Source organism: Vulpes lagopus, chromosome 23 (assembly GCF_018345385.1).
Source record: "Vulpes lagopus strain Blue_001 chromosome 23, ASM1834538v1, whole genome shotgun sequence".
Classification (NCBI taxonomy): Eukaryota; Metazoa; Chordata; class Mammalia; order Carnivora; family Canidae; genus Vulpes; species Vulpes lagopus.
The window spans coordinates 46648948-46672999 of NC_054846.1; the positions used below are offsets into that span (position 1 = coordinate 46648948).

The 24052-nt window shown below is 51.0% G+C and overlaps 1 protein-coding gene across 2 annotated transcripts; it reads left to right on the plus strand.

The window, feature by feature from the left end:
• The first annotated feature begins 2672 nt into the window (after positions 1-2672).
• Positions 2673-19397, plus strand: TTC5 (tetratricopeptide repeat domain 5). 2 transcript variants are annotated; one of them, XM_041738631.1, is made up of 10 exons: positions 2673-2791; positions 5722-5854; positions 7487-7698; positions 8110-8260; positions 9239-9330; positions 11439-11495; positions 12007-12153; positions 12336-12550; positions 16320-16464; positions 18909-19397. In XM_041738631.1, exons 1-10 carry the CDS (start codon positions 2744-2746, stop codon positions 19026-19028), a joined length of 1320 nt encoding a protein of 439 aa, XP_041594565.1. In that variant the 5' UTR covers positions 2673-2743; the 3' UTR covers positions 19029-19397. The 2 variants fall into 2 exon arrangements, with proteins under 2 accessions (XP_041594565.1, XP_041594566.1); XM_041738632.1 differs by lacking the exon at positions 2673-2791 and adding an exon at positions 2798-5134.
• Positions 19398-24052: the final 4655 nt, after the last annotated feature.

The window sequence follows — 24052 nt, forward strand, 5'->3', positions numbered from 1 at the left end:
TTTAAAATGAAATGACTATCTTTTTGTCTTGAACCTACTTACTTAGAAATGTACTTTTACCATAGAAAACAACAATATGTTATTGATCTCAAGAGATTATGTTAATTAAAATACTTTTAAAGATTTATTTCTTGTTTTCCTTTATTAAAATTTTTTTTTGACTTTATTTATCCATGAGAGACACAGAGAGGCAGAGGGAGAAGCAGGCTTCATGCAGGGAGCCCAACGTGGGACTCGATCCCAGGTCTCCAGGATCACACCCTGGGCCGAAGGTGGCGCTAAACTGCTGAGCCACCCAGGCTGCCCTTGTTTTCCTTTATTAAATAGCATTTCTGACCACTATCACAAATACCTTATTTAAAATGTAGAGCCAGGGCACCTGTGTGGCTCAGTTGGTTAGGTGTGGGACTCTTGATTTCAGCTCAGGTCATGATCTCATCCCCTTGCTCAGCGAGGAGTCTGCTTTAGGATTCCTGTTTCCCTTTGCCACCCCCGCCCTCTGGGCTCACACACTCTCAAATAAATCCTAAAAGCATACCTGTTGCAGAAGTAGGACATCTGGGTTCTAATTATGTTGTTTTCCCATATATTGGTTATGAGTTTGAGTTAAACTTTCTGAGACTGTTTCTAAATCTGTAAAATGAGGGACTGGATTAAATTATCCTATAAACCTTTTCTAACTCTCAAATTTTATTATTTATTTTTATTGGTTTGGGAGTAATTACAGTGGAATTACCCAAAATACTAAATCCCATTGTCATTTGGGTAAGCATTTGAGGATCTTTTATAGTCCTAGAAAGGCAAGTGATTACCCTTGCTTTACATAATTGGATAGTAAGTAATGTTTTCTTCCTTAGTATAGAATATAAAATCTCTTCAACATTTTTTACTGTCTGAGAAAGAGGATGAAAAATCTTGACTTAAAAGTTTATTTTTTTATTTTTTTTTTATTTTTTTTTATTATTTTTTTTAAATTTTTTTTAAAAGTTTATTTTGAAAAAAATCTTTAAATATTTTATTTTATTTAAATTCAATTTGCCAACATAAAACACCCAGTGCTCATTTCATCATGTTGACCTACAAGTTTTAAAACATCTCTTCCTAATTCATAGTATCTCTTAGTACAGATTTTTTTATTTTTATAAATTTATTTTTTATTGGTGTTTAATTAGCCAACATATAGAATAACACCCAATGCTCATCCCGTCAAGTGCCCACCTCAGTGCCTGTCACCCAGTCACCCCCACCCCCCACCCACCTCCCCTTCTTGTTGATACAGATTTTATAGATGACACTACAAAGTGTTTTTCTCTATGCAGTTTTAAATTTTGTTGAAAAATGGTGTGGGGAAATAATTTTAGGTATATTCATGATTTCTGCCTTGCACCTTTGCTTCTTGTGTTTGGTTCTCAGGATTAGTTTGAAATACAAGTAAGCTATAATTAAAAGGTAAAGAGAGACTATTAGGACTATTACATGCTACTTTTAAAAAGTTACTTATTGTAGAGTTTAGTATATTCACGTCACAAATTCAAAAGGTGGAAAAAAACAGGCATAGAATAAATAAGGTCTCCCTTTCACCTCTGTCCCCCAGTCCCTCGCTTCACTTTTCTGAAAGCAAACACTGTTGTCAGTATCTTGCATCTCTTTCAGAGATAATCTGTGTGAAAGCAACTAGTATTTTATCGAAAAATTATGTTTATTTTTTAATAGGTGGTACATGTACATGATGAGTTCAAACGTGTACACAGCAAAATAATTTTCTTTGCCTACTGACAACTCTTGGTCCCCCTTTCCCTTTACAGAGAAGTCATTGTTTCTTATGTATCCTTCTAGATAGATAGTCTATCAATATGTTGGGGGTTTTTACTGCTAAACTATTCGTTTATTAATCACGGCTTTCATGATACCATCCCAAGTGTAGCAGATTTATCAGGATCCTGTGCATTACCATTTATACTGTTGTCAGGCAGCTCCATAGTTGCCAATTTATCCAGTAAGTCCATTTGCTCCTCGCTCACTGAGAAACTCTGTGTAGAGAACCCTGTCAGGGACTAATGGGCTTAAATTATGTGAAATTAGGGCCTTTGTCCTCTGTAGAATTCATTGTCTACTATCCATGTTTTTCCTCGATGAGGCCTTGGATTTGGCTGTTTTCCCTCAAGAATCCTATTTCCTTTAGGGCCTTACAGATGTAATCCCTGTGCATGATGGATAAATGGCGAGTTGTCTAGAAAGGACATTTATGCCTTTTCACAATAAATAGTGTATTTATGTTATAACCGTATAGAGTGATCCTATAAGAAAGCCGGTGTTTTCTTGCAATCGGAAGTCATCCCTTGGGTCTGGCAAATGCATAATCAGTCCATATGCATGTTTTTTGATTCAAGAAAGGGTTTGCCGAACTAGGGGTGGTGGAAGGGGAGGAGGGCTGGGGGTGGGGGTGACTGGATGACGGGCACTGAGGGGGGCACTTGACGGGATGAGCACTGGGTGTTATTCTGTATGTTGGTAAATTGAACACCAATAAAAAATTAATTTATTAAAAAAAAAAAAGAAAAAAAGAAGGGGTTTGCATAGCTGACCCCGCCCCCCCGCCCCGCCCCCCCGGCCCGCCCCGCCCCGCTCCGGGCTCAGGGCTCCGGGACCTCCGGCTGCAGCGGGGCCTCCGGGCCGCCAGGGGGCGCGGTGCTCGCGGACGGGCCCGTCTCTGTGGTCGCGGCGGGCGCGCGGCTGGGACGCGATGGCCGAGCAGGACGCGGGCGGGCGGCGGGGCCTGGAGGCGCTGCAGGTGGGCCGGGCGGGGGGGGAGGGGACGGCGGCGGTGCAGGGGGGAGGGGGGAGGGGAGGCAGGGAGCTCCGCTGCCCGGGTCACCGGGCTCCTGGGGACCCTCCGCCCCAGGGTCACTCGGCTCCTGGGGACCCTCCCTCCCCCCGAGTCACCCGGCTCCTGGGGACCCCGCGCCCTCCCCCAGGTCACCCGGCTCCTGGAGACTCCCTGTCCCTCCCTGGGTCACTCGGCTCCTGGGGACCCCCCGCCCCTTCCCGGGTCACTCGGCTCCTGGGGACCCCCCCTCCCCCCGTCACCCGGCTCCTGGGGACCCCCCGCCCTCCCCCAGGTCACCCGGCTCCTGGGGACCCCCGCCCTCCCCGGGTCTCCCGGCTCCTGGGGACCCCCCGCTGCCCCGGGTCACTTGGTTCACTCGCGGGTACAGGACGCTGTTGGCCCCTGGCTTTGTCCTGCTCCTTCTCGGGGTTGTTTCCCCCCTGGGCTCGCCCATCCGGTTGCCGCGGGTCGGGGTGCGCAGCAGCTGTCGCCGCGGGGTCCTCCCCACGGGTGTCCCCGTTCCCACGGGGGCCACCTCCTCGCCCTGCTCCCCCGCCGTGGGCAGCTCGATGACCGCGTGCCCCGCCGTAGCCTGGTCACTGCCCTCAGGACTCCCCGGGTTTGGTTCTTGTCCACGGGCCCCCGCGGGGGGGTGATGCGGGGCGCCCCCGCCCTGTTCCCTTCGCGGCTCCCGTGGTTCTGGGCAGGTGGGCGCTGCCTGGGTGCCCGCCCTTCACCTTCTGCCCAGGACCAAGATTGTCCTTAAACCTTAGAAACTCAGTTCCGTGTGTTCTAGGACAGCCCAGAATGTAGTTTTTATTTTTATTTTTTTTACAGTTGGGGGTATTTGTCACCTCCGTACTGGTGTGGGGCTCCGACCCGAGCCGCACCCCAGTGCATGCCCCCGGTGCCCCCGCCCCGGCCTGCAGCGACCTCACACTGAGCCGGCTGGCACCTGCCTGGAACTTCGGGCTCAGAGGCCCGCGCAGGGGGACACCTGTCTGTCTCTTGAACGTGTTCAAAGAACACCCTTAGAGCGTGGCCTGCATTTCTCCTCCAGTTGACCCGGATTTCCTTAATCTCGTTCCCCAGGCCAGGCCGGGGAAGCAGAGTCGCAGGCCCGGTCTGCGTTACAAACACCGTGTGTTTGTGTGTGAATGTGTAGAACAAGGGCTGCGGATGCCCTCCGTGGGGTTCTCCCCGCCGTGTGGGGTGAGGAGAAGGAGTTTTAGCTCTGTGGGTTCACGCGCGACTGTTTGAATTTTAGCAACTTACTTATGTTGATTTTTTCCACGAGACAAGAACGTTCACTGCAGCAAAACAAAACAAAGCCACACAATTTCACGCATATTTGCTTTCACGGCGGGAAAACAGGCCGTGAGACCCCCTAGAATCCCCAACATGCAGCCAAGCTGATTGGGGGGCACCAGGTGCGTCCCCCCGAGACCTGCCTTCCTGGGCCCATCTGTGCTACGTGGGCTCGGCCGGGGGCGCGGGCGTCTTGGGGGGCAGGCAGGGTGCTGCAGGGACCCAGCAGCGGGGAGGAGGACGCGGGCCTTGCTGGTCCGTGGGACTGGCGCTACGTTCGGATTTCGTGGTCGTTTTAGGGCAGAAGGAGTGTAATAAAAGTGTTTCTCTCAGCGTGTTTTAGGGACCGTTTTCCCCGCAGTCACCTGGGGCGCTTGGCAAGGGTGTCTGAGTTCCGCTGATGCTTCTGAAGTTAGAATCTGCAGCCTGAGGCCGACAGTAATACCCTGGAGCCACCTTGCTGCTACAGGGGGTTCTGCTCAGCCTTTTCCTCCGGGTGGGGTCTGAAGTTAAGGGCACCGAGGTCTAGGTGAGGACAGGGAGGGAGGCCCGAGGGCAGCCCCCCCTCCCCCCGGAGCATGCTGGGTCTGCGGACGCAGGGAAGGCAGGTGCCTTGGCTGCTGAAGAAGGGAGGTGTCAGGTGGGGTTTGGGGCCGCCTGCAGGGTGCCAGATCGGATCCTACAGTCTTCAGGCTGCGGTAGGAGGTAGACCTTTGCCGGCCTGGGGATCGGAGAACGTGGGCCGTGGCAAACACCTTGGTAGGGTCATTGTGTCTACAGGGCGGGGAATGGGGGGCGGGTAGAAACAAGGCGAGAGGCCCCTGCAGCGGTGGGACCAGAAATGGGGCTGATTTGGTCCATCACGGCCCGGGGGCGGGGTGGGGGCTGCGGTTGTAGTTAAGATGACACGGAATTGTGTTACATATTTTTGCCGCTGGTCCATTTTAGGAGAGAATAGATAATGGAAAGGCTTTGGTGCACAGGAGGGCTCAGACACAGGTATTTAAAATAGGAAATGGAGCATTTACTTGGGACAAGGGCAAGAGAGCCAACAGATGACAAAAACAAAACAAAAAAACCACGAGTGTTTAAGGAAACGATCCTGTAAGGACACCAAGGTTCTCAAACTTAAATTGGTCCCTGCCGCGGAGAGCAGTGGCTCTCCCGCATTTTCATGACCACAAAGGCCATATATTTCCAGATACCAGCACAGGCAAAACCGGGGGTAAGATTGTTTTTGTTAGCACGTCTGGGTTTAAGGGTGAATTTCAAGGTTTGGTGCTCTGGGGACCAGGAACCTAGGGTTATCTTAATGACGTTTCACCTCAAGTTGCAAAGCGTCTGCCCCTGGCGTGTGGGCTGCCGAGGGGTGTAGTCCTGCTGGAGGCCCTGCTGGCACCGGGACGGAGCTGTGGCCGCGGGGCAGGGGTGGGCGCTGGGACCCAGCCACTTCCTTTATGACCCGTGGTGTCCGTCAGTCCCGGGGTAGGGGTCGGCTTGCTAGGTGGGAGCCGCAGGGCTAGCCCACTCCGCCCCGGGCCGGCTGCTCTCCTCCTACGGCACCGGCACCGTTCCTTCTCTCCTAGGACCTGGTGGATCAGCTGTATTCCTTTCGAGAGTGCTACTTCGAGACCCACAGTGTCGAGGATGCTGGCAGGAAGCAGCGGGACGTGCGGGAGGAGATGGAGAAGACCCTGCAGCGGATGGAGGAAGTCGTGGGTATGAGGGGCAAGGAGTCCGCGACCCCTGCCCTTCGCAGAAATGCAGGAGGTTGCTCTCTTTCCCACTGGTGGGAAACTCTGCCGCGGAGGCTCAGCAGAGCCCGTCCTCCGAGCCGAGCCCCCTGTGGCCGGCTGCCTTTGGGTCCTCCAATGACATTGCCTGAAGTTTGATGACAGCAATGGCACGAAATAACATACCTGTTGCTTAAACTATTCTTTTTTTCTTTTTTTTTTTTTAAGATTTACTTATTTAAGATGGGGAGAGAGAGAGCACGCGTGAGAGCAGGGTAGGGACCAAGGGAGAAGGAGAAGGGGAGCAGACTCCCCCCAGGCTGAGCATGGAGCCCCCCTCGAGGCTCCGTGTCCAGGCTCCAGGATCATGGCCTGAACTGACACCAAGAATGGGATGGACTCTCAACTGACGGAGCCACCGAGATGCCTCCATACTGTTCTTCTTCTTCTTCTTCTTCTTTTTTTTTTTTTAAAGATTTTATTTATTTGAGAGAGAGAGAGAGAGAGAGAGAGCGCACGAGCAGGGTGGGCAGCGGCAGAGGGAGGAGCCGGCTCCACGCTGAGCAGGGAGCTTGACCCCAGGACCCCGGGATCGTGACCCGAGCTGGAGGCAGACGATTGGCCATCTGAGCCCCCCACAGGCACCCCCTAAGCTGTTCTTCTTAGCTGACCTTTCTGCCTCCAAGTTCTTTTACTTCAAATTCATGTATGTACCGATCATGCCATTAAATTTCTAAATGTCACCTCCTGTGTGGAGTCTTCAGTCGTGCCTGCCTCGCTGCTCATGTTATTCGGAGATTCCTGCTACTGACTGGTTGCAGTCTGCGCACCCTAACTCGGTGCTCCAGTCTCCACCATCTGACCATTTTTGTCCGTATTTCCCTCCGTACCCACCCCCCCCCGCCCCGCTCACAGAGGAGCTGTAAGTGAGGCCTTTCAGGCTGGGTGTCCCTTCTCCCTTGAGCGTGCCGCATGGCTTTCGGCCTCGCTATCTTTGTGTACATCATTTTCTTAACCAGAGGGTCTTGTCTTTTCTCCTTTTCACTTTTTAAAAATTTTTATTTATTTTATTTTTTCTTTTTTTTTCACTTTTTTTTTTAAAACATTTTTTTAAAAGATTTATCTTTTTATTTGAGAGAGAGCAAGCACAGGGGTTAGAGGAGGAGCAGAGGGAGAGGGAGAGAGAGAATCCCAAGTGGACTCTCTGATGAGCGTGGAGTGTGATGTGGGGCTTGATCTCACGACCCTGAGGCCATGACCTGAGCTGAAATCAGGACTTGGACGTTTACCTGACGGAGCCCTCCAGGTGCCCCTCCTTTTCGCTCTTTAAAGCCCGTTCGCTGGGTGCATTCATTGGGTATTTCATGGTTGTTTTAATTTTGCGCGATTATACCCTATCCTCTCCCCTAGACTGTAGGCCCCTCCAAGGCAGGGAGAGTGCTCCAGTCGCCACCCCGTTGCCTACCATGGGAAGGGCCTGCAGACAGTAGGCGTTCAGTGAGTGCTTTGTTCCCAGGGTTTTCTTCTGCTGTTTCACTCCTAGGGCTGACCTGAGGTGGCTTCTTGAGAGGAAGTGTCCTGGTCTTCCCAACCTCCTCTGCCTTCCCCTTCCTCCTAGGTTCTGTCCAGGGCAAGGCACAGGTGCTGATGCTGACTGGGAAGGCACTGAATGTGACTCCTGACTACAGCCCAAAGGCTGAGGAGCTTCTGTCAAAGGCTGTGAAGCTGGAACCCAAGCTGGTGGAAGCCTGGAACCAGCTGGGTGAGGTGTACTGGAAGAAAGGGGATATTGCGGCCGCCCACACCTGCTTCTCGGGAGCCCTCACCCACGTGAGCCGTCTACTACCCCTCGGGAAGCACAGATGGGAAGGCTGAGACTCCTCTGGTTCCGTGACTTTCCCCAGGATACGCATCCCAGAACAGAACTGTACTGGAACCGGGAGAACGGAATCAGAGGGGAGGGGGAGATGGGGGCGGACCTGCTGCTGAGGAAAACAGGGACGGGCCCAAGGAAGGAAGAAGACGATGGCATCAGGTTCAGGGATAGAGGAGAATCAACCAAATTAATACAATTCATAAATACAAATTAACAACCAAGCTGATCCTTGTAGACAGGGGCCGAACATGTAGAGATGACTGTAAGAACCAAGATGAAAAATTGGATTTGCAAGGTTACGATAGGAAAGATCTGGAAAGGGGAAATAGAGTCAGGAGGGTTGAGTATGTCTTCTGCATTTGCAGTGCAAGAACAAAGTGTCGCTTCAGAACCTGTCCATGGTGCTGCGCCAGCTGCGGGCCGACACCGGAGACGAACATTCTCGGCATGTAATGGACAGCGTCCGCCAGGCCAAGTTGGCCGTGCAGATGGACGTCCACGACGGCCGCTCCTGGTGTGAGTGCTCCCAAAGGCTCTCCAGCAGGTTTCTGGAGCAGTGGTGCTCAGCACGGCTACGTGCCACACTCGTCTGGAGCCCAGCTGTAGAGTCCATCCTGAGGGTCAGGCCTGGGCACCTTAGTCTTGAGGAAGCGTGGAAGGGGTTTGGATGAACCACGGTTCTAGGGGGTCTTGGATCTTTTCCTCCAAGGGACGATGCTTGTGCTTCCACATCGGCTGGGCAGGGCCGTTGTGCGGCGTGCCCAGGACTCAGCTCTGGGTCTGCGTCTGCCCCTTGGGCCCGTGGCATTTGGAAGCTGCTAAATCTGGTGTTATTGGGGGGTCTTGCAGCTGTGGGGCCTTTCGAATAGACTGTTCGGGGTGACCCAGGGAGGTTGTATCTTGAGCCTGGCCTCCGGGATGACTCACCAGCGTGTTCCCAGGGTTCCCCCCCACTGAGGGGGGGCAGGATGGCTAGCGTGGGCGGCAGCTGCAGGCTCCCGGGTTCCGGGGACAGGGACGGCCAGGAGGATGTTGTCCCCCTGCGGGTTCAATAGTGCTGGTTGGCTAGTATGTCCTGGGCGGCAGCCTTGTGAAGAGCAGGTACTCCACATACTTCGGAGCAGTCCTTTTGCCCCTTCCCCCTGTTGGCAGGATCGGGAGTTTTGTGGGATGTGTGCTGTGGACGTGGTTGAGCTTCTGGGGGTGAATCTTACCGTGCTGTGGGGCCTCCTCATGCCGGGGACTCCCCAACTTGTCCACGCTGGGCCTCCAGCTCGTGGGGGATTATAGTTCAGCTCTTCCTGCCTTGGCCCCGGGTCCCGCGGCTCGTGACTTGCAGCCCTGCGGAGCCAGAAGTCGCTGTTTGCCTGGACATGGGTACATCCTATGGCCCTGGAGGACAGGGGCGGGAAATGTTGCCGAGTTTTCAGTCCGTCAGGATGCAGTGGAGGCTCCAAGCCCCTGCCGACCGGAAGCCCTTTGCTTCTCTTTCAGATATCTTGGGGAATGCGTATCTTTCTCTCTACTTCAACACAGGCCAGAACCCCAAGATCTCCCAGCAGGCCCTCAGCGCCTACGCCCAAGCAGTAAGTACTGTGGCCACGATGGAGGCCAGAGTGTCCGTCAGCGTTGTGCGTGGCCCTTCAAGCAGCACGGGCCGTGGTTGGCGGCCTCCGCTGTGTGCAGGGGCGACTTTCTACCCCCAATAACCGCAGTGTTAGGCACCACCTGCAAGGTAGAGGGGTCTTTGAGCTATCCAGTCTCCTGCGGGCGCTCCTGACCGAGTCACGGAGCCTTTCCCCGCATGTCCATCTCTCGTCATGGGAAAAGAGTCCACGTTAAAATAACATCTGTTAATATTTGTGTACGTTTTTAAAGAAAAACGAAAGCTCTGATGCTTATGTATAAATTAAGTGCTTATCCCGTGAGATACTGTGGCTCTGGATTTTTCCATAGGCTAAAATTGGAGACAGTGGGAACACCCAGCTGGCTCGGTGGGTAGAGCTTGCGACTCTTCTTTTTTTTTTTTTTAATTTATTTATTTATTCAGAGAGACACAGAGAGAGAGAGGCAGAGACACAGGCAGAGGGAGAAGCAGGCTCCATGCAGGGAGCCCAACTTGGGACTCGATCCCGGGACTCCAGGATCCCGCCCTGGGCCAAAGGCAGGCGCCAAACTGCTGAGCCACCCAGGGATTCCCCCTTCCCCCCCCCCTTTTTTAAAGATTTTATGAACACGCGACTCTTAATCTCAGCATCATGAATTTGAGCCCCATGTTGGCTGTAGAGGTTGATTCAAAAGAAAATCTTTAAAATAGAAAACAGCATATAGTCCATCGGACATCATCTCATCAGGATTAATCCACTGGAGCTCGTGCTTTGCTTGGGCCTTCAGGCCGTTTTTCGGTCAGTAGCTGCTTACGTGGGAGATTTCCTTCAGGCTGGAGTTCCTGATGCCTCGTTCTAAGAAGGCTCCCCTTGGCCTCTGAGCAGTTTTTATTTGGGCCCCGCATTCACCTTTCTTCTTTTGCTTTCTGTCTTCTCTTGACACAGAGAGCTGCTTCTTAACCACTACTTACTTTGTTCGGTGTGCAGAATGAAGAACGCAGCTGCCTTATATTTATGTTTGTCGTTTAGGGACTGACTTTTTTTTTTTTTTTTCCAATCAGGGAATTTGAAAGCAGAGGAATTATAGTTTATTTTATTTTATTTTTTTAGGAATTATAGTTTAGTCTAATTTTTTACTTTGGTGGATGTTTATGTTTAAAAAAAATAGTAACAGTGCACTCTTTAAAATTTTTATATTTGGCTCCCACCAAATTGTTGCTTTTGACTCATAATTTCTTCACCCAAACCTGCATTTTTTAAAAAGATTTTATTTATTTATTTATTCATGAGAGAGAGAGAGAGAGAGACAGAGAGGCAGAGACACAGGCAGAGGGAGAAGCAGGCTCCATGCAGGGAGCCCGACACGGGACTCGATCCCGGGACCCCAGGGTCCTGCCCTGGGCTGAAGGCAGGTGCTAAACCCCTGAGCCACCCGGGCTGCCCCAAACCTGCATTTTTAAACATATTTGAACCAACCATTTAGACCATTTTAATCCAATCCATGTTGTGTGTACTTTTGTAATGTGCTAGGCAATGAACGTAATTAGAAAAAGAAAATGAGTGTAGCCAGGGACCTGGCAGCTTGTTCACGGCACATCGGTCTGCTCTTCATGCTGTTTGGCCACCTACTTATTTAAATTCCAGAATCAGAATTTGACTTTCAGTGGGTGTTTGAAGGGGGCTTGAATGTACCTGTATGTGAGCCGGGCTCATGGGCAAAGGAAATGTATTGGAGGACATTTCTAGCCTTCCTCATTTTTACCATTCTCTCACCGTTAAAACTTTTTCTTTTTTTTTAATCAAAATGCTTTTATACTTTTATCTCTGTACTGTTGCACGGAGAAATGATTATCATGTCAGAGTTTTATGCACACACGGAACCCTTATTACCTCCTGGAGGCGTCAGGGGCTGAGTAACCCCACTCGGGCAGGTACTGTGTAACGGGGGCGGGGGGCAGGGGTACAGCTAGCATTTTGACAGTGACGGAACCTACGTTTTCCAGGGGGCAGAGGCCTGGGCCATGTTGGGCACGGCCATCCCGGAGAGTGAGGCGCCATCCACTGATCGTCTCTTTCTCCCACGATAGGAGAAGGTTGACCGGACAGCTTGCAGCAATCCTGACCTTCATCTGAACCGGGCAACGGTAAGACCTGTGGGCGGGTGGCCGTCTGACAGTCCAGCAGGTGACACGTGGGGCTAGCCTGGCTGGATACCGGCGTATTCCTTTGCCCGAGGACAGCGGGTTGTTTCGAAGAAGACCTGGCTGTTTGACTTTGGGATCTGATGGAGTCTCTGGCGGGAAAGGAGAAGGGGCCGAGGAGGTGGGAGGGCACGCAGAAGGTGGAGGGACAGCTTAGAAGACTTTTCTGAAATGTTCATTATAAGTATAAAAATAGTGACACGGCCCATGCGGCATGGCTTGTACAGGATTTGGGAGTGAGCTTCTGTGAGATGACCCCATCTTTGGGGTTTGTGATCTCCTTAGGCAGGATGAGGGGGGAAAGCATTACTGTTTCTTCAGGTTGGTCACCATGGAACGGGAAGGGAAACAGTTTATTTCTGCAGGTTCCTGGCCCGTGGCGCCATTACTGCCCCGGCAGAGTTTGGGTTAAATACATGCGTAATCGGGAGCTTTTCGGTTACTTCTTATGCAGTTACATAAGTACGAAGAGAACTATGGGGAGGCCCTGGAGGGCTTCTCTCGGGCTGCAGCACTGGACCCTGGCTGGCCAGAGCCCCGGCAGCGGGAGCAGCAGCTGCTGGAGTTCCTCAGTAGACTGACCAGCCTCCTGGAGAGCAAGGTAACGACGTCGGAGAGCGGGGTCCTGGTTTTATTCTCTCGGGGGTGCATGAAGTAGAATCAAGTAGGCTTCGGCAGTGGTGATGCTGTCCAGGGACGCGGGCAGGCGGGAGGAGGAGTAGACCCTCAGCGAGACGGACTAGTTCTAGCTTCTTACTTTTCCTTTCTTTTTCTCTTTTGCAGGGAAAGGTGAAGACCAAAAAGTTGCAGAGCATGCTGGGAAGCTTGCGCCCGGCCCACCTGGGCCCCTGTGCTGATGGGCGCTACCAGTCGGCCTCTGGGCAGAAGCTGAGCCTGGAGCTCAAGCCGCTGAGCGCACTGCAGCCGGGAGTGAACAGCGGAGCCGTGGTCCTGGGGAAGGTGGTGTTCAGCCTCACCACGGAGGAGAAGGTCCCCTTGTGAGTCCCCCCGCCTTTCCTCTTTGTCATTCTTGGAGCTAACCCATCTTACTTCCTGCCCTTTCTCTGCCGCCGAGGACGTGCTCAGGGGTCGCAGGTGAGTGAGCTCTCCCCTCCGTGGCTCCCCTGAGCAGGTGTGGTCCGGGTGATGCCCCGCTGTCTGCTTTGCCGTCTGCTTTGTCTTCTGGAGCTCGGTGCTCGGGTTCCTGCATCACAGCTGCAGTCGGACAGGCATGTGGAAAGTTACGGAATTCTGAAATTATCCTGCCTCTTTGTGATTTCATGATGACAGAATTTGGAGGAGAATGAATTTTCAGTCCTGTTTGGATTTAGGTGTGCCGAGGGAGTTCTGGAAGGTTGGCTTTGAGTCAGAGTTTAAGGCCTGAGGGGAGATTGTCTTAGATGTTATTCAACAAATATTTATCGAGCATCTGCTCTCTGTATGGTAGGGAGTGTAATACAGAGGATCCGGGTGAAGGTGCTCACAGTCTAGCGGAGGAAATGAGTCAAGATCATTTACTTAGAAAATTTCTTTTTTAAAGATTTTGTCTATTTATTCTTATTTTTTAGTTTTTTAAAGATTTTATTTATTCACACAGAGAGAGAGGCAGAGACCCAGGCAGAGGGGAAAGCAGGCTCCACGCAAGGAGCCCGATGCGGGACTCGATCCTGGAACCCTGGGGTCACGCCCTGAGCTAAAGGCAGACGCTCAGCTGCTGAGCCCCCCAGGTGTCCCAAGATTTGTTTGATTTTAATTTATATTAATTTAATTAATTTAACCACGTGGTGCAGGGCTTGAAACCACAGCCCTGAGATCATGAGTTGTGCGCTCAACCTCCTGAGCCACCCAGGCACCCCTTGTTCAGGAAATTTTTTAACTCTTGAGAAATTAGGGTTTGGTCCATGCCGTCACCCACTGTCCTCACTCACCTCCTAAAGCCTCACTGACTGGTTTCCTTTTTCTGTTTTCTACTGAGGTGGTTTTTCCTAGCATTGCCACGTCTGCTCCTCTGGCTTCCGCCGCGTGGCTCCAGAACGCTCGGACCTGTCCCTCACTGTGCTCTTTCATATCCCTTCCACCTCATCCAAACTGAAATACTTCCCATTAGATGCCTAAGCTCTCTGCGTGGCGTTCTCTAGAGACCTAGGAATTGGAGAACAAGAGGATAGTTGAGAAAAGTTCAGTTACCTAGAGCAGACCGTAGCCCTAAGAGGAAGAAAAGGAGATGTAGACAGAGGTGGGGGCCTTGAGAACAAATATTTTGTCGCTCCTTGGTTTCTCTTTTTTCTTAAATTCTCACTGTTAGGTTCCAGGAGGACTCTGTTTTTGTTCCTTTGCTCTTTTCTCTTTCCCAGGACGGCAAATGGGTGCCAACTTTTACCACTTGGTAGTGGCTGCCCAACGTACCGTGTAGGAGGATTCTGAGGCCTCGATCAGACTCGCCAGGAGAATGCTGGGCTTGTTTGGGGCGTTGGTTGGGGATTCGGGTGCGCCAAGGGATGGCATGAGCGCCAGTTCTTCACCGTCTCACGTACGGTCATCTCTTGGTGATGTCACACAACTGAAGGCTTCGGCCGCCTCCGCCGTGCCCACAGGCGTATCTGCAGTCCGGGGCTCATCTCTAAGTTCTAGGTTTCTGTGTCCATCTGCCTCTGGGCTCCAGTCAGAAATCTCTAACTCAGTATTGTCAAAATTACTTGCTTCCCCTTTCTTTTTTAAAGATTTTATTTATTTATTCATCAGAGAGAGAGAGAGAGAGAGGCAGAGACCCAGGCAGAGGGAGAAGCAGGCTCCATGCAGGGAGCCTGATGTGGGACTTGAACCCGGGTCTCCAGGATCACACCCTGGGCTGAAGGCAGCGCTAAACCGCTAAGCCACCTGGGCTGCCCTTGCTTCCTCTTTCTCTCCAAACTGTTTGTCCTCCCTGATTTCCTTGTCAGTCGGTGGTAGCTCGTCTGCTCAGTCCCCTAACAGAGGCTTCTGGAAGTCGTTCTGCAAGTCTCCTTTCTCCTGCCTTGTGACGCTCACCCAGTTCAGCACTTGTTTTGTGCGCGCCTCCTTTTCTGTCTCTACGGATTCAGTCTCGCACCTCATTGCTTCCGCAGACACATCTTCCAGCTCCCTGGTTTCTGTCCAGTGCTCCACGGTGCAGAGCAACGTCTGCTGGATGCAGAGCTGACCACTGCCATTCCTTACATAAAATCCCTCCCTTACTACTACCGTGCTTGCTTTTAGGATAAAGTTGGAACCCATGAAGAGCCCTTCGTACTCTGCTCCCTGCCTGCCTCCTTCCATTCTCTTCTTTTACTTTCACCCTTGAGCCTCTTGGCCTAATTTTTTAGGTTTCAGAACAGCTATTTTCATGCCTCCGTACCTTTACACACAGTTCATGTCTGTCTGGATAATTCTTTGGCTGCTTCTTGATATAGCTCATGTTCCTCGCCCTTCTGCCCCCCAGCATTTTAGTATAAAAATTTTCAAGCATATAATACAGTTGGAAGAATTTTGCGGTGAACATCTCTGTACCCAACCACCTATATTCTGCTAATATTTTACTGTGCTGGTTTGTCACGTATCTGTCTGTCCCTTAATTCATCCATTGATCCATCTTATTTTTGGTGCAGTGCTGAAGAAATTGCAGAGATCAGTATCTTTCCTGTGAATACTTTAGCATGTAGTCTTTAACTAGAGCTCGATTTGTTTAGTTTTCTTTTACGTAAAATTTATATAGAATGAAATACATGAACCTTAGTGTATATTTGCTAAGTGTTTTTTTTTTTAAGATTTTATTTATTTATTCATGAGAGACAGAGAGAGAGAGAGAGGCAGAGACACAGGCAGAGGGAGAAGCAGGCTCCATGCAGGGAGCCCGATGCGGGACTCGATGCTGGGTCCCCAGGATCACGCTCTGGGCCGAAGGCAGCGCTAAACCGCTGAGTCCCCCAGGGATCCCCTATATTTGCCAAGTTTTGACTAGTACATAGCCCGTGTGAGTGACCCAAACACCCGTCAAGACAGAGAACATGAATTACCAGCACCTTGGAAAGTTCTCTTGTGTCCCCCCCCCCCCCCCCCCCCGTTAATCCCTGTCCCCATTCCCCCAGAGGTTTTTTTATTCCCACTGAGGATTAGTTTTCCTTTCGTAACCCGGATAAATTTTCATCCTTTACCATTCAGTTTGAGGGGCTCCTCAAGGAGCCTCCGTGCCTTCTGGTTTTGGACATTTCTCCTCTGGGTTCCCGTGGTCTCAGCTTCGACCCCACTCAACTTGGCACAGGGGAAAAGCCATTCTGGAGCCTCTCACACTTGTGACCATTGAGGGGTCGGACTCCTGCTGGACTGTGAGCTCACTCGTAGTGGATCACTGTTGCCTTGCTGAGCACGGAGCTTGACGCACGATAGGTACTCGTGCGAGGGCGGGACGGTTGTGCAGTGATGTGGATGGACCAGGAATAATGTTGCAGACGCAGCATTTGGGGCGGGCTCGTCACCAACATCTGCCGAGTGGTCGCGGTGAACACACGTCTCCAGTTTGTGGCAAAGTGACCGGCGGGTCTGGTGCGTCTGTGCTTTACCAGAGATGCTGTCCGTGTAAGGAGTGAGGACGCAGACACGCACTGTGCGTGACGGTGCCTGCTGCAAGCTCACTAAGGAACCGAGAAAGCTTCTGTTTGTTTCGTTGGTATCTTAAAAAACCACTGTCTTTGCTCTTCTCTCCTGCCCGCTGTCCTCCCCACCCCTCCTGGCCCTCCTCCCTTCCCCTGGCAGCACGTTCGGCCTGGTGGACTCCGATGGACCGTGCTGTGCCGTGATGGTGTACAACATGGTGCAGAGCTGGGGAGTGCTCATTGGGGACTCTGTTGCCATCCCTGAGCCCAGCCTCCGGCTTCACCGAATCCAGCACAAAGGAAAAGTGAGTGACAGGATTTTCTCGTAGCTCGTAGGCTCTGAAAGCGGGACCAATTTATGTCTTTTAGCAAATATGCAAAGTGATACATGAACACACATGTGTGTATACACAATATACAGATCTATGATGTGCATACACTTTTTTTTTTTTTTTACTAAAAAGGGAAACTACTGTTAAAAAGAATTTTAAAAACGGACTGGACAGAGAAAGACAAATGTTGTATGATATCAGTTCTATATGGAATCTAGTAAGGCTGGACTCATGAGAACAGGGAATGGAATAGTGGTCGCCAGGGGTTGGGGGGAGGTGGGCCACCTGGGGAGGTTGTTCAGGTTGCAGACTTGCGGTGACTGGACAGACACACCCGGAGAGCTACCGTACAGGACAGCAGTCACAACAGGACGGTCCTGCGTACTTCAGTCACCAAGGGGCTAGATCCTAACTGTTGCCAGTGACAGTCCTCCGACCTCGTGGATGTGCTCACTGACACCTGGTGCTCGTCTCCTTCCAGTGGAGACGCGAAGTACACAAGCACGTCGCACACCTCGAACTTAAATAGCGTCAGATGCCGGTTCTCATAATAAAAATTTTTTTTTTTTAAATGGGCTGAAATACCCTCCCTCAGATGCTGTCACTCTTAGCAGCTTCGTATGGACGCCCCCAGTCTTGTTTCCAAGAATCTGTATGTACACATTCACATGTGGACTTGCACGAGGAGCAGAAGATCATATCCAGGGCATGAACATTCCCTGTGTTTGTTTTTTACATATTCTGCAACTTTTGCAACTTTGTGTTTTTTTTTTTTTTTTTGCAACTTTGTTTTGAATCGACACACACTCCGGTGGTGATAAAGGTGACGACGTTGGCTCACGTTTATAGAACACGACCGTGGGACGCTGTGCCAAAAGCTTTTGTGGCCCGTGGGGGCTCATGTCATAGTCCCGGAAACCTTGTAAGAGGAGCTGTCGGTCCACTCGTTCGTCGTGTCCATCAGGGGTCGGCAGGTAGTGGCCTGGTGGCCAAACCTGGCTCCCTGCCTATCCTGTGTGGCCGGCGAGACAAGTGTGTCCGTATTTTTAAACGAAAACAGTTGGAGGAGTGATGATAGTTGGCGAAGCCTGCACGTTACAGCAGATTTGAACGTCAGCATCCACAAGCGAACTCCTTTGGGAACATAGCCGGGCTTGCACGGCTGCTTCCCGGGCCACGGCGTCGGAGGGCATGAGTCCTTGGTGGTGGCCGCACGACCCCAGGAGAGACAGTTTGCTGCCCCTGGATCTAGGCCGTCTCTACACTCTCCCTGTTGTAGAGGCATCCAGCGCCAGAGTGGACACCTGTCCAAATCCGGGATGATTTACTTCCGTGAACTTCTGAGGTGTTCAGGCTCCAGAGGGCGCGGGGGCTGGGCCTCCGGTGCTGCCGCCTGGTCCTGGGAGGCCGTGCCTCCCCCTAGAGGTGTGTGCCGTGGCTTGCCCAAGTCGTCTCAGCTCAGGAGAGAAGCCTCTGAAACGTCGGGTGCTGCTTTCACGTGAAGAACACAGCATCACCGCTCTCTTGCTTTGGTTTCTTGATTATATTTGAGGTTGACTAGTTTATCATATGTTTATTGGCTATTTATATTCCTTATATAAGGAATTCTCTCATTCTCTCCCAGCTTGGATCCTGGCTTTAGGGTCACTCCAGGCCCTTAAAAAAAATTGGCTTTTTTTTTTTTTTGTCACTGCCCGTGTAACTGGTAGGATGTCAAAAAAATTTGATTTATGAGGCCTCTTTAATTCACGCCTTCACACTCCCAGGAGTGGGACAATATGCTTTGGATGGAGATCTTTTACCGTGTTTTATTACTTTATGACTTCAAGTGATAAAACTTCATAACTAAAGTCATAAAACTTGAAGTCCTAGAACTTCATGACTTAAAGCACATTTGAAGTGCTAGAGGAGCTGTCTTTCTGTTATCAGAATGTCTGCACTGTGCCTTCTCTGTCTTCCTTCTGATACGAGAAGAGAAGTGGCTTGAATTTACGTCTGGCGCATTAATGTCGGGCCTTGGGGACACTTGGACTGAGTGGCCTCGTGGCGGCCGCGTGTCTGGTCTTGGGGTCAGGGACTCATTATTGGGTGGCCCTGGGGGTCCCGCCGCCCCGGCTGAGCCAGCGGGTGCCCCGTGTCCCTGGCTTCCACTGCCGAGAAACGCTGGGGACGGGCCCACAGTGTGGAGGCCGGGGCACCCAAGGGTCAGGCTATGCCGGGCCTGCCTTTTTTCAGAGAATTGTCCCGTTCTTGTGGAATCACTGGCTCCCCACCCACCCCCCCCGGCGCAGATGTTTCCTTCCAAAGCTGGGAAGCGTGGGGAGTCCCATCCCTCTGCTGCCTTTGCCCTGTTGAGGGGTGCTGGGGGGCCGGGCCGGGGGGCCCGAGGTGGACCTCCGTGTGCTTGTCTCCTGCAGGACTTCTCCTTTGCCAGCGTCCGCGTGGAGACCCCCGTGCTGCTTGTGGTGAACGGGAAGCCTCAGGGCCCCAGCAGTCAGGCCGCGGCCACCGTGGCATCACGGCCGCAGTGCGAGTGACCGGCCTGGACGCGGCTGCGAGGACGGGCCCTGAGCGGCTCAGCCGGCCGCAGCGCCCCAGAGACCCCGCCGGCGGGGTGCTCGAGGCCCCCAGCCTGTGCCCGCCTCTGCTGCCGCCTCCTGTGCCCCCCACGGTTCAGGCAAGGAGCGGTGTCGGCGGCGCGCGGGGGTCCCGCCGGGACCGAGGCCTGGGCCCCTGTTCTCGCCTCCTTCCTGGGCTCCTGTGTATATATCATTTCAGTATTTATTGCTGAGGGAGGGGACTTAATTTTTTAATGGCTTGTGTATTTTTTTTTTTTTGCAATTTTTGTTTTTAAACTTTAGGTCCTTCCCCTTCTTTGGGGCTGGAAGAGAATTAAATTCATTTGGAGAAAAAAAAATACCGTGTCGTTTGGCTTCATTCTCTCCCAGCTTGGATCCTGGCTTTAGGGTCACTCCAGGCCCCTGGAGTCACCTCCCTGCACCCTGCCTCTTTCCTTACATGAAACAGTTCACTTCTGTCCCAGTTACAAGGATTCTGGCAATAGGCGGCCCAGGGCAGGAACAGCGACCCCACAGAGTCGCCGGGAAGCAGTTACCCAACATCTCCTCCTCCTGTCTTCCCTGCAGGCGGCCCTCGTCACCGTGCCAGATGCCATCAGTGGTGTCCCAGTGGCGTCCTTGGCTGAGAGACCTCGGAGCTACATGCTCAGTCCCTTCAGATTATAATGGTGACTTTTTTTCTTAAAGATTATATTTATCTATTCATGAGAGATAACAGACAGAGAGGCAGAGACCCAGGCAGAGGGAGAAGCAGGCTCCATGCAGAGAGCCCGACGTGGGACTCGATCCCAGGACCCCAGGGTCACGCCCTGGGCTGAAGGCGGCACTAAACCGCTGAGCCACCCAGGGATCCCCTATAGTGGTAACATATAGGGGAATCTATAGAAACTATGTAATAGTTTCTCTTTCTCTCTTTTTTTTAAAGATTTATTTATTTGAGAGAGAACACAGACCCACGTGAGTGGGGGTAGGACTGGGGAGAGAACCTGAAAGCAGACTCTCTGCCGAGTGTAGAGCGTGACTGGGGATCATGACCTGGGCCGAAACCACGAGTCGGGTGCCTAACTGACTGAGAACCCAGGGCCCCCGTAATAGTTTCCTTTAATGTTTGCATGGAAAAATGGAAAAACGTGAAGGAGGATTAATGCCCAGCTGGATGGCTGTAACCAGAGAGTATGTTCGTGGATACAGATAAATCTGGAAGAGGTCCGGTGATCTGCCTTAGGTCTCTCTACTTGTCTGGTCCTGTTGAACTCTCTCTCTCTCTTTTTTTTTTTTTTTTTTTTAAAGATTTATTTATTAGGGCAGCCCGGGTGGCTCAGCGGTTTAGCGCCGCCTTCAGCCCAGGGCCTGATCCTAGAGACCCAGGATCGAGTCCCACATCGGGCTCCCTGCATGGAGCCCGCTTCTGCTTCTGCCTCCCTCTCTCTCTGTGTCTTTTACTAATAAGTAAATAAATCTTAAAAAAAAAAAAAGGGAGATTATTTATTTATTTATTTATTTTAGAGAAACATTGTGCGGTGAGTAGGGGAGGGGCAGAGGAGGAGGGAGAGGGACAAGCAGACTTCCTGCTTAGGGAGGAGCCCAGCGCAGGGTTCTGTCTCACATCCGACCTCCCGACCGACCGGAGTCGGAATCAAGAGTTGGAGACTTAACTGGCTGAGCCATCCAGGCACCTTGGTCCTGCCGGACTCTTGATCCGTCGCTTGAACATCATTGGTGACTCATTCATTTTATGAAGATTATAAAGCATAGAGGTCAGAGAATGATGATAAAATAAGCTAAATGGACAACAACACAAAGGAAGTTTCAAGGGCTGGATCCAAGAGAAAAGCTTGAAGGCCATTGTTTTAGTCCCCGAGGGCCAACTTTCTAGGTGTATCTTAAGCATCGCGTGTGAAACGTTCCTGGGAATTCTAATAAAGTTCGTATGAGTAGTTGTTAATGACATAGTTGCAAAAACAATTTTTCTACTGTCCCAATGTGTCTGTAGTAACCAGGGAAGGTTTTATTTATTTTTTATTTTTCTATTTTTCCACTTGAAAGTAGTCATTTATTAACTGACCAGATTACAAAAATAATCATGGTAGATACCTGAGTTCATCCTTCTAATAAGCCTATTGATCTGGTGGGAAGGAGGTGTTAATGCAGCGCCCGTCTGCCCACACGTGGAGCTTTGTGCTTGACTCGGTGTTGATTTTGAGGCCTACAGTCACTGAAGGGCAACGAGGAGCTTGGAGGCGCCTTGAGAAGTGGTTGTGAGCAATGGGGAGGAAGCGGGGGTGATGCGCGCCTTAGGGTCAGAAGAGAGATGAGACCAGTCACCGTTCCCCTGTCACTCAAGTCCTGAGTGTGATTCCACCCCGGCTGTAGGGCTGGACAGTAGGGAAATGGCCCGTAGGTGGTGGATGGGGCGCCCACATGGGGTGCGTTGGTCGGAGAGGGGTCCCACATGGGGCGACCCTTGGGTGGAAGCTGGGGGCGCAGGTGCTGAAAGCATTCACCTGGGGCAGAAAAAGGAGATAAGCTTTTGGAGGCACCGCCAGGGAGCAGCAGGTGGGACACCGAGGTGCGCCCCCTGCCACGCCTGGGAGCGAGCGCTATGGTGGTCGGGATGTTCCCTTGTCTGGTGACCATGCTGGCTGAGGTAGCCCACCGGGCAGGGCCTGTGGAGGTTTGGAGGTGCCCCCGGGGCCTGCGTGGGGGCCACTGCAGCCTTTCCTGCCTTCCTCGGCCGCGGCCTAAAGACCTCTACGGTGGGGTGAAGCCGGACTTAAGAGATTCACGACGAAGCACATGTACACGTGAGCACACACACGTGTGTACAGTTCACGGGATGCCTGTGGGCATGTGCTGCTGCAAGCAGGACAGTGTTAATATCCTGCCCTGAATGGCAAGTGCGAGGGTTCCCTTAGTAGCCGCGGTTCTAAAAGACTGGTCCCTCACCAACAGCATCATCTGGAACTGCATTTTAATTCTTTTACTTTTTAGATTTTTAAAAAAGATTTTATTTATTTATTCATGAGAGAGAGAGAGAGGCAGAGACCCAGGCAGAGGGAGAAGCAGGCTCCATGCAGGGAGTCCGACATGGGACTCAAACCCAGGACCCCGGGGTCACGCCCTGGGCCAAAGGCAGGTGCTCAACTGCTGAACCACCTGGGCATCCCCCCCCTTTTTTTTTCAGAGAGAGAATGCACGAGAAGGGGGCAGAGGAGGAAGGGGCAGAGGGAGAGAATCTTAAGCAGGTTTCACCTTGAGCCCCGAGCCTCTGTCAGGGCTCAACTTACTGCCCTGAGATCACGACCTGGGCCAAAACCAAGCATCAGGTGCTTAAATGATTGAGCCACCCAGGTGCCCTGGGAACCTCTTTTAATGCCAAAAACATTTTTTTTAAAGATTTTATTTATTTATTTATTTATTTAATTTATTTGAGAGAGAGGGAGGGAGAGCCTGAACAGCGGGGAGAGGGAGAAGCTGGCTGCCCGCTGAGCAGAGAGCTCCACGTGGGGCTCTGTCTCGGGGCGGGATCACCACCTGAGCGACGGCAGATGCTCAACCAGCCGAGTCACCCAGGCGCCCCTTTTAGTGCAAATTCTTAGGCCCCAATCCCTGAATTAGACGCTCAGGGTCAGAGTCCGATAACCCATGTTTAAGGAACCATCCCAGGAATTCCGCCGCATGTAGTGCGTGAGAAGCGGTGCCGCAGCATTAGCACAGCAGTGCACACAGGGTAGAAACACGCTCAACTTTTTTTGAGAAATACCAAGCATTTCCAGGGTGACTATTCCGACTTATGCGTCTACACTCAGCGGGTATGTCTCCCTGGTCCTCCTTACTCTCCTCTATGTCTTATTGTTTAGGGTCACAAATAGAGGAGGCTTCAACGATGCCCCCTGCGGCCCTAGGCTGCATTTCTCTATTAATGGGCTTGAGCCTCTTCTCACATGTTTATGAACTAATATTTTCTCCACTAATATTTTCTCATGGTGAAAGGACTACTTGTGTCTTTGCCTACTTCTCTTTGGATTTCAAATGGATTTGTAGGACTTACTTATTTATCCTCCGTAATAATCTTTTGTCATTTTATGTGCTGCAGACATCATCTAACAGGTGCTCAGTGTGTAATCTCTGTGTTGGAGCTTTTGTTGAAAAGAGTTCTTCATTCCAGTTGTACTGAACTTGTCAATCTTTTATGGTCGGTGTCGTTTGTGTTTTTAGAAGTCCTTCCCTATCTGGAAGTCATAAAGACATCTGTCCTCTATTGTTTTATGAAGTTTTATCCTTTGGTTTTTTTTTCTTTCATTATGACATTTATGTTATGTTGTAGGTATATACTTTTTTTAAATCGTATGATTAATTGGCCCAGCGTCTTTTATTAAGGAATCCATCTTTTAACCACTGATCTTTAAAGCCCAATCTGTCTTAAACCAACTTTCTATATCTATATCTATATATATAGATATATGCAGGTTTGTTTCTGAGCTCTCTATTGTGACTTCCTCTGATCTATTGGTTTATTTCTCTACCCAGATCACATTGTCTTATAGCTTTATAAAAAGTCCATATCTGACCAGACAAGCTCCTTGATGTTTGTTCTGAATAAGCAGCCTGTTTATATTTAGAATCAGCTTGTACATTTTATTTTTTTCTCTTTTTTTAAAAGATTTTATTTTTTACTTTTTATTTATTCATGAAAGACACAGAGAGAGAGAGAGGCAGAGACACAGGAGGAGGGAAAAGTAGGCTCCATGACGGGAGCCCGACACGGGACTCCAGGATCACGCCCTGAGCCGAAGGCAGGTGCTAAACCACTGAGCCACCCAGGGATCCCCTCAGCTTGTACATTTTCACAAAAAACTCTGGGATTTTAATTGGATGGCATTTAGTTTATAGATCAATTTAGGAAGAATAGACATCTTTGTGACTTTGAATCTTGTATCCATGACTTCCTTCATTTTTTAAGTCTTCTTCAATGTCTTTGA

Coding starts and splice junctions, on each gene's coding strand:
- TTC5 (XM_041738631.1), top strand. CDS start 2,744: ATGGCCGAGCAGGACGCGGGCGGGCGGCGGGGCCTGGAGGCGCTGCAG. Junction 2,792..5,721: donor GGGGCCTGGAGGCGCTGCAG/GTGGGCCGGGCG, acceptor CTTCTCTCCTAG/GACCTGGTGGATCAGCTGTA. Junction 16,465..18,908: donor GAATCCAGCACAAAGGAAAA/GTGAGTGACAGG, acceptor TGTCTCCTGCAG/GACTTCTCCTTTGCCAGCGT.